At 61.8% G+C, this 9,671-nt stretch overlaps 1 protein-coding gene across 1 annotated transcript; it reads right to left on the bottom strand.

The window, feature by feature from the left end:
• Positions 1 to 5,169: 5,169 nt before the first annotated feature.
• Positions 5,170 to 7,731, bottom strand: PVALEF (parvalbumin like EF-hand containing). Its single transcript, XM_059998388.1, has 5 exons — positions 7,706 to 7,731; positions 7,173 to 7,285; positions 6,854 to 6,989; positions 6,399 to 6,514; positions 5,170 to 5,294 (listed from the first exon to the last, which is right to left on the bottom strand). The coding sequence occupies exons 2-5, from the start codon at positions 7,276 to 7,278 to the stop codon at positions 5,251 to 5,253; spliced, it is 402 nt and encodes a 133-aa protein (XP_059854371.1). The 5' UTR covers positions 7,279 to 7,285; positions 7,706 to 7,731; the 3' UTR covers positions 5,170 to 5,250.
• Between the last annotated feature and the right edge of the window lie 1,940 nt (positions 7,732 to 9,671).

Below are 9,671 nucleotides of genomic sequence, written 5' to 3'. Positions count from 1 at the left end.
TGTGAGAAATGGGCACTGGACAGGCCCTGCCCACGAGGAGGGTGGAGGCCCCTCCTGGAAGGTCTGGGCAGGGGAGCGGGAGGGCAGCGGAGGGGACACTCCCCCTCTGGGAACTCTCCCCCGCTGCCCTCCCGCCAGGCACTCGTCGCTGCTGCTGCCCTGGCCGAGGGTGCCGGGACCAGGTCGCTGGGGAGAGCCGGCGCTGGCCAGGACAGCCCTCCTACTGGCCCAGGCGCCACCCTACTTGTGGGAAGGCGCAGGGCTGGCCCTAGTGCAGGTGGAGCCCCTCCTGCGCCCTTGAAAGGCCCTGGGGCTTGGCCTCTCGCTAGTGTGAGTCCCGGCAGCGATCACTCTCAGTCTCAACCACCAGGAGGGCATAGGCAGACGCCCCATGGGCCTGAGGCAGCTCACAGGAGCGCTGACCTGCAGGCCCTCCCGGCACCCGCATCCCCTGCTTTGGGGTACCGGGGGCTCAGTTTCCTCATCTGCACGGGACGGCTCCTTCCTTCCTTCGTGCCAGAGCTGATTGCTCGCAGAACCCCAGGCCAGAGCTGGATACAGCAGTGAGACGAGCAGGGCCGCTCTGGGCCTGACCCCTCCTAGGTGGAGTGCCTGACCTGGTCCCTGGGCAGAGCACATGTGTGCCATCCATGTTCCCTCCCTTGCGGGGCTGTCTCATCACCATGAGATGACCGGGCAGAGAGCAGGCCTTGCAGCCCCTCCAGCTCCAATTGGGGCTCCCAGTCCTGGGGCTCAAGGTGAGGAGGAGGTTTGCTTAGTCACCCACAGCGCTCCTGGCCCCTGCCTGTCTCCCCTTGGGACAGCTTTGCTCCTAGAACCCTTCCCACTGGGCCTAGAGCCCCTCCCAGCTCCCCACCCACTTCAGCCAACCAGCTGTCTGCCTGCTGTTCTAAAAGCCAGGCTGGCCATTTGAGGCATTCCTCCTGAGTCCCAGAAAAGAGGTGGGGAGGGGCTGGGCCCCAGGGGCAAGGTCTTGGGAGTGAGCTCTGCCAGGCGAGGGGCGGTGGGTCACCAGCTCAGCAGGCTGCGGGCTTCAGAGGCTGGGTCTGCTCGACCCTCCCTGAGCTGCACAGAAGCAGAGGGCGCTGGCTGCTCCCTGGTCTCCAGGCCAGAGGCTCTGGGGGCAGGGCAGGGACCAAATCGGGGAGAAGCAGCCTCTGGATGCTCTGATCCACCCCCAAAATGTAGTTTTACCTGAAGCTGTCGTTGGGAGTTTCTAAACTATGGTATTTTTGCAAGTAAGGTTTTCAGCAGATGGGAAGACAGGTACTTGGGGTGACTTTCAGGGAAAGATGGTGGCACAGCCAGAGAAGCAGAGGAATGGATGGTGATGACTTTCCAATCAGGGAGATGGTGCCTGACTCCCTAGCTTCTGATTTACGGGTTTCCACCCACCCACCCACCCACCCGTCCACCCACCCATCCGACCACCCGTCCACCCATCCACCCACCCACCCACCCACCCATCCGCCCACCCATCCGCCCATCCACCCATCCACCCACCCACCCATCCATCCATCCACGCACCAACCCACCCATCCACCCACCCACCCATCCACCCACCCATCCACCATCCATCCATCCACCCATCCATCCACCCATCCATCCACCCACCCATCCACCCACCCATCCATCCACCCATCCATCCACCCACCCACCATCCACCCACCCACCCACCCACCCATCCGCCCACCCACCCATCCATCCATCCACGCACCAACCCACCCATCCACCCACCTACCCATCACCCATCCATCCACCATCCATCCATCCACCCATCCACCCACCCATCCATCCACCCATCCATCCACCCACCCATCCATCCACCCACCCATCCATCCACCCACCCACCCACCATCCATCCATCCACCCATCCACCCATCCATCCATCCATCCACCCATCCACCCATCCATCCACCCATCCACCCATCCATCTACCCATCCATCCATCCACCCATCCACCCACCCATCCATCCATCCATCCATCCACCCATCCATCCACCCATCCATTCATCCATTCATTCATCTGTTCACAAGGACAGGTTGGGTGTTCTTCTGTACCAGTCTCTGCATCCCTTATACTCCTTCATTTCTGCTATTATCTGAGCTCTTTGCTTTAATTTTATTCAAGTTTTTGTTGTCACAGATAATTTGCTCCTGACATTAACTGGTTTGGAGCTTTGTGTCATCCTGGGTCTCCGTCGTGCCCATGAACTGCCCATGGGCCTTGTGGTGGCATCTCACACATCCCAGCTGGTGGAAACGTGTCCCTGAGAGGCTACAATGCTGGGGGTGGGGTGGGAGGCCTGCCCCGCTGGACTGTTCCACCTGCACAGGTGTGCCCCAAAGAAGGGGGGCTGAGACGCCATTCCTGTTCCCTGGGGTAGGGATAGTGGGCTGGGTGGCACCGTACGCAGGGGTGAGGGTATCTGTTAGGCCCCAGCCTCCCAAGAAAGGTCTCCTTGGCCTTCTAGCTCCTCTGGTTAATCCATTGTGTTTTTTTAAGTCTTCTATATCCTTGATGATTTCTTTCTTACTTGCTCTATCAGTTCCCAAGAGAAGAATGCTAGAATCTCCAACTGTGATTGTGCATCGTCTCTTTTTCATTTTAGTTGGCCCATTTTTGCTTTATGCTCTGAGACTATGTTAGTAGGTGCATACAAATTGAGAGCTGTGTGTCTTCCTGGTGAGTTGACTGTTTATCTTTACAGACTGTCCCTGTTTGCCTAGCAGAGCTTCTGGCCTTAAAGTGTCCCCCATCTGATAGTAGCAGCCATACCAGCTTTCTCTTTTTCTCTACCAGCCACAGACAATATGCAGACGAATGGGCACAGTCAGGTGTGGCCTGCATTGAGCTGAATTTGGACCCTGGTCCAGAGGGATTACTTTTGCTCTGGTGGCAGTTAGGACAAGGCTGGGCTGGCTGAGGCTGGGCTCCAGTCTCTGTGAGGACTGGCTTCATACTCCTGTCCTCCCTCCTCACTCCTAGCCCCATAGGACCCACAAGGAAAGACCCTCCTCCCTGGCAGGTACTGAACACCCAGGAGACTGCCGGACGCCCTCCTCAGCCACTCAGCGTCTCCACCAGTTGCAAACCCTGGCAGGGACCCTGTGCCAACGTCAGGCTCACTTCTTGGGTTTTCCTCTCCGGGATCTCAGAACCCATGTCCTTGATGCTTTGCTTGCTCATAATAGACAATAAATAAGCAACTCATATGGTATATTAGGGGATGCTAGTGCTATGGAGAGAATAGATTAAGGAGAATGCGGAATGCTGGGCAAGGTAGAGAGGTATGTGAAACAGGGCGGAAGGGTTGACCTCTTTGGGATGTAACATTTGAGGAAAACATAGGAGATGAGGGAGTTAGTCACACAGACAGATGTCTAGGGAAGAGCATAGCAGGCCCAGGAACATGCAAAGGCCCTGGGGCAGGGTGGTTCCTGGCTGGGGAGCAGTGGGGTGGCCAGTGTGGCTGCAGTGAGGGTGGGAGGGTCTAAAGTCAGGGAGCATGTGGGTATCCCAAGGACTTGGCTCTTCTGCACGAGAGGGGAGCCTCTGGAAAGTTCTGAGTGAAGCCACGGGTCTGACTTGTATTTTAAAAGGACGTCTCTGGCCGTTATATTGAGAACCCACTGTTGGAAGATAGAGGCAGGGAGGCCAGTCTGGGGGCCAAGGTGGTCATCTGGGCAAGAGCTGGTGGTGGCCCAGATGGTGGGGGAATGGGGCTCTGGATGCATTTTGAGGGCGGAGCTAGTGGGATTACCTTGCAGGTGGGTGTGAAAGGGAGAGGAGCCTAGGATGGTGTGTGAGCTTGGCTCGCAGGCTGCTGCTCCTGCAATAGCCCAGCCTGGGGGCTCCTGAGAGCAGTGCCTTCCCCCTGGGGTGATCCAGCCACCTTTGGCCCCTCCATCCTAGAGAGTCTGGAGTCCCGTGGCAGCTGGAGGAGGGAACTCATCGCACGCACGTGGATGCAGGGGGCTGAGATGGGGGCCTAGTGCTCTCCCGGCTACCCGTCCCCAGGATGGAGTGGGAAGCACATCCACACCCTCTGCATGGTGACCACAGAGCTCCCGGCCTGAGCAGCAGAGGAACGACGCAGCTAACAGATGGGAAGACTGAGGGTGGGGCTGTGGGAGGAAGACGGGAGCTCAGCCTTGGGCACGTTAAGCTTGAGACGCCTCCATCACATGAAACGGGGTGTCAGGCAGCCAGAATGGGCACAGGAGTCTGGAGTACAGGAGAGAGGTGCTTAAAGCACAAGAAGGGAGCCCACCGGGTGGGCGAGTGTGGCTGGCACAGAGGCTGGAGCAGGCGGGTGGGGTGGGGGAGGACTCCTACAGGAGGATGAGCTTGGGGAGAAGGGGAGGAGGCCTCAAAGAGAGGGAGGTGGGGGCTTCCCTGGTGGCGCAGTGGTTGAGAGTCCGCCTGCCGATGCAGGGGACGCGGGTTTGTGCCCCGGTCCGGGAGGATCCCACATGCCGCGGAGCGGCTGGGCCAGTGAGCCATGGCCGCTGAGCCTGCGCGTCCGGAGGCTGTGCTCCGCAACGGGAGAGGCCACAACAGTGAGAGGCCCGTGTACCGAAAAAAAAAAAAAAAAGAGGGAGGGTTCTCAAAGACCGGGAGGAGGAGGCGAGGAGATATCGGCAGAGATCTGAGCCCTGGACACGTCTAGCCCGGAGTGCAGGGTGCAGGGCTGGTGCCAGGACCCCTCAGAGGCACCCTGGGGCTGAAGCTGTCCCTGCGCTGTGGACTCCAAGCGGCCTAAGACCCAGCCTGGTGAGCAGCCTGCGCAGAGCCCAGTGGAGGCCGGGGCTGGGTGTGTGTGGGGGGTGGGGGGGGTCTGGGCCCAGAGAGCACCACGCTGGGAGGGCAGATCCAGGAGGTGCCGGGGCTGGAGGGGGGACTGCCCTCTGAGGGTGCCCCCAGTGAGGCAGGAACAAGAAGGGGCAGAGGAGGCTGGACACACCCACCACCCGGTCTTCCATTTTCCCTCCTGCACCCCCCATGCCACCCTGCCCGCCACCTGTCGCCCAGAGACCCATGACCCTGCCCCTGCCCCAGCTGACGCTGCAACACCCAACAGACACATGGGCTGCGGTTCATTTAATGCTGTTTTTCTTCCATTTTCCTGGCTCAAGCTGCGTCCGCTCCCATGGCCTCCATGGGGCACTCGCGAAACCCACGGTGCCCCTCGGGGGATGCTCAGCCGGCCGGGGCTGGACGTGGTGCTACTTCTTTGCAATGTTCTCCTTTTTGATCAATTCAGAAAATTCTAGAACAGGAGACAGATTTCTAGTAAATAACCCCCTGGCTCGTGCCCCACCAAGCCCTGCAGGCCCAGCGGGAAGCCTCCTTTATGACGGGGCAACTCGCGGTCCAGGGGGCCCTGCATCCTGCCCTCCTGAGTCCTGGGTGGGGAGCAGGAAGGACCGGAACTTGGCTGCCCGAGTGCCCCACACCGTTGTCGTGTGCCCTGTGCCCGGCCAGCTTGGCGGTGGGGAGCTCACCCACCCTGGGTCTTACGATCAACCCTCAGCAGTTCCCCTCAGAGTCTCTGAGCTGGTGCTCCTGTGGTCATCATGCCTTCAGTGGGGAAACTGAGGCACAGAGAGGCTGGGGGGCTGCATCCTAAACAGACCCCTTGGCCTGGCTGCCCCTCTTTTAAGTCTTGCGACCACCCCACAAGTCAAGGTTTGCTGGTATTTGCGGGCAGCAAGTGGAGGCCTGGGGGGTGAGGACAGGTCCCCAGTCTGTCTGGGGCTCTGAGCCTGTGCTTGCCTGTTCCCAGGGCCATCCTCCAGGCTTCGGGTCAGCATCTGGGTGGGTGGGCAGCAGGATGATGCAGACCCCAGGGCAGCCATGGGGAGTCTCAGGGAAGGCCTGCCCCACAAATGCCTTTCCTCCTGGGCACCCCCCTCCCGCCCGCTCAACTCACACACAGCTGTTGGCCCACCTGACCTCCTTCCACCTGCGTCCACCTCTGCAGCTCCTCAGGCCCTGGTCTCTGCCTCAAACCTTCCTCCCCATCTCGGAAACCCCCCATCTAATCTGCCCCCTTGACCTTCCCCAAAGCCGGCTTGGGCCACCTCTCCCCTGCTCAGAAACCTGCAGCAGCTCCCCTGGGCCTGGTGAAATGCCCAAGCCCCCTCAGCATCCCGGAGACTCAGCCTCTCCATCTGTGAACGGGGACGATGGTGACCACCACAGGTGGCTGTAAGCTTTGGGGGATGGGGTCCCTGCCTGGCAGTGGGGAGCCTGGTCAGCCCTGCACAGAGACAGGCTCTGGACATGGAGCAAACTGAGTGCGAGTGACGGGCAGTGGGGGGCAGGAAGGTCCTGAGAGGTATCCCTGCCCCTCTCATCTCTGCTGCCCCACCTTCAAAGTCAATCCTCCCGTCCCCATCCGTGTCGGCTGCTTGGATCACGGCCTCAGCCTCCTCGTCCGTCAGTGGGGTGGTGGGCCCGCTGCTGGGGATGATGTGCAGGATGTACCTGGGGCCGGGGGTGGGCTTGGGTCAGGGCTGAGGGGGCATCTGGCTGGTGCCCAATGGTATACAAGGTACCTGCTCCCCTCTTTACAGCTGGGGAAACTGAGGCCCAGCTGGAGAGGGGTCTCTGGGCCTAGGCCCAGTGCTGTGCCCCTGTTTCTAGCCTGGCCCCATCTCCCACAAGGCCTGCTGGAGCCCAGTGGGGGTACCAGGTCTTCTGGGGTGAGCGTGGTAGCTGTAGGTCGGGGAGGGGGCCCAGAGCTCAGTACCCCCTCATCCCCAGCCACCACCAGGGAGGGGGCCCAGGGCTCAGGACATCCTGTCCCCGGCCATTGGCTGTTACTTGATCTCATTCCACTCGATGAAGCCGCTCTTGTCCTTGTCCAGGGTCTGGAAGGCCTTGCGGATGACACTCTCCTGCTGCCCCGAGGCCGGGAACTTCTGCATGTACTCGAAGAACTTGATGTAGTTGAAGGAGCCTGGGGATGACTGGGCGTGTCACTAGGGCCATCCGCCTTGGGGCTGGACTGCCAGGGCCTGAGCCCAGAGGGGGACTCCTGCCCTGCGGTGGGGGCTGCCGGGTCCTGTGCCCTCCCCCAGCCCCGGGGGGGCTCCTGCGTCCACAGTGGGGCTGGCCCAGGGCGGGCGGGGGCGGGCTGTACCATGGTGCCTCATGTCGGTGGGCAGCAGGTCTATGTCCTTGTCTGACAGGGATGTGCCCATGGCCAAGGCCATCTTCTTCATCTGGGAGGAGAAGTCCTCGTCCATCCTGGCCCTGCAGGGGACAGGGAGCCGGCTCGGCGGGTGTGCTGGGCAGGAAAGGGTGCTCTGCCTGGACCCTGCCTGGTGCCAGCTCCTGGCCCTAGACTGGGGACCCCAGGCACCCAGACCCAGGCGGGCCTCTGGCTGCAGAGGGCGGCTGGAAGGGCCAGCTTTCTCAGCACCCTGGGGCCCTGGCCTTGCAGAGGCCTTCGTGGCCAGGCCCTGAGGAAGACAGCTGGCCACCCTGAGGTGTTACCCCACTTCACAGAAGAGACCGAGACTTTGAGATGATAAGTGATAGACACGAGGTCCTTCACTCTGCTCGAAAGAGGTGGAGGAGGCGTTGTCTGATCCCTCAATGCTGCTGGGTAATTTCCTCTGTCCTTCCAGGCTCACCTCAAAGCCACCCCCTCTGGGAAGCCTTCCTGGTTACCTGAAGCACCACCTCCTCCTGCCGGGACTCGGGGCCCAGGGCCTTAGTCTCTCTCTCCCGCACCCCAGACCGGCGGGCCTTGGTCATCCTGGCTGGGCACTAGCCGCCAGCTGGGAGGCATGCTGCGCGCAGGCCAGCCTTGAGCCGGCCCTGGACTGAGCAAGGTCCAGACCCGCTCCAGCAGGATGGCCCCACCCCCTTCCCAGGTGCTCAGGAGGGCGGCCCGCTGTGCATCTGCCCTGAGGAGGTGCCCGCGGCAGTGTCCCCCCTTCTTGGGGGTTCAGGCAGGAGCCACTGAGGCAGGCCGGGATTCCAGCTGGGCAGGTGGGGTCTGGGCACAGGGACCGGGCTGCCCCGTGCCCCCACCCGGTGCCTTGTGACCTGCGGAGCTCTCGGGTTGCTGTCCCCAGGGCGGGTTCGGTTCTGGGGCTTGTGGCAGAGCAGCTATTTCAGAGGCTCGTTGGCCTTTTCTGAAGTTCACGGGGTGGTGAGCCTTCTGGAACCTACTCCCGCCGCCAGGGGAGGCAGCTCGGTGACCTGCGGGGCATAAGCCAGCCGGGCAGTGGCCGGAGGCGGCTCCTTCCTCCCAGTGGAGAAGCCACGGGTCAAAGGTTGCAACTCAAGCTGCAGCGGAGGGGCAGGGAGGGCTGGATCCTGCCCAGGGCTGTGTCCTGCTTCCTGACCCGGGCGTGCCTCCCAGCTGCACTGGACCTCAGGCTTCTCATCTGTGAAATGGAGAGACCCCTGCCCGCCCTGCCCTGCCCCTTCACAGGGTCATGCAAGGAGCCACGAGGGAAGGAGATGGTGGGGAAAGGGTGTTGGATCCTGTGGTGCGTGTCACCCATAATGGCAAGTCCCTGCAGCCAGTCCGGGAGGTGGGGTGGGGGTGGTCAGCTGGGATCAAGGGCAGGCCCAGGCCTTGGAGGCCCAAAACAGACCCCACTACCCTGCATCCCATGGTGAGACTGTGATTCCCCTCTATAACCTGGAATCATGGGGTCCATTCTGGAGGGAAGGGATTCCCTGCCTGCCACTCGGGGCCTTGCCCAGGGCCAATGTCACCCTCTTTATGGAAGAGGGACAGGGCCAAATTCCAGGCCAGGTCTGGCCAAGCCTGGCGTTGACATCCTGACTGCAGAGCGCTGTGGGCGCCCTGTGCTGGGCTGTTTACCACCCTGCTCCCACCCAGTTGCTCTCTGGGGCATCCCCCCACCCCCACCCCCCATGAAGGCAGGGGAGCCTGAGATCAGAGCTGGAGACAGCAGGAGAGGCAGGGCCTGGGCCTCAGGCCGTGGTTGGTGTATTTATAGCATCTGGTCCAGGGCCTGGGATGGAGTCTCACTTGGCACACCTAGTCAGGGCAGGAAGCGGGGAGGGGGGTGGGGAGGGGGCTGCCTGGCACCTCCTGGGGTGCCCCCAGCGCCTGGAAGGGCCCTGCCCTCTTCGCCCTTCCCCCTGAAAAGGCCTTCCTCCCTCTCCTCCCCCCTCACTGCCTTCCATAGCCAAAGCTGGTCATAGCTTTAAGGCCTGGCTCCGCCCCCCCGCAGACCCCCACGTATGCCCAGTATTGCTGCGTTCTCTGTGCCCCTTCCAAGGCTGGCAGGGCCCTCCCCTGTCCCCAGACCATTCTGGACCGCCCATGTGGCCCTCCTGGGGGCTGTGGTCTGCGTCTAGCACCTGAGACTGAATCACCAACTTCAGATGCTCAGTGAGAAAAAGGCCTCATGGCTGGAGAGGGTGGGAAGCGGTGATGGAGGCCTTGGGGCCCCACTGGGACGGGGCTGGGCACGTGGGCCCAGAGCTGGCTCAGCATGCCTGCCAGAGTTGGTGGGTCTGGGGGCCTTGGAGCCTCTGTTCTGCCAGGCCCTTCCCCCACTCAGCACTGGGAGCCCTGTGAGGTGGTCTCAGCCTCCCCCTAGTGACCCCAGCTTGCAGCCATGCTCTCAGAGGCCTGCCTAGGCACGTG

This window comes from Delphinus delphis, chromosome 19 (genome assembly GCF_949987515.2).
Source record: "Delphinus delphis chromosome 19, mDelDel1.2, whole genome shotgun sequence".
NCBI lineage: Eukaryota > Metazoa > Chordata > Mammalia > Artiodactyla > Delphinidae > Delphinus > Delphinus delphis.
This window is presented reverse-complemented; position numbering and strand designations above follow the sequence as displayed.

Coding starts and splice junctions, on each gene's coding strand:
- PVALEF (XM_059998388.1), bottom strand. CDS start 7,278: ATGGACGAGGACTTCTCCTCCCAGATGAAGAAGATGGCCTTGGCCATG. Junction 6,990..7,172: donor CACCGACATGAGGCACCATG/GTACAGCCCGCC, acceptor AGTCATCCCCAG/GCTCCTTCAACTACATCAAG. Junction 5,295..6,398: donor CGGGAGGATTGACTTTGAAG/GTGGGGCAGCAG, acceptor CTCCTGTTCTAG/AATTTTCTGAATTGATCAAA.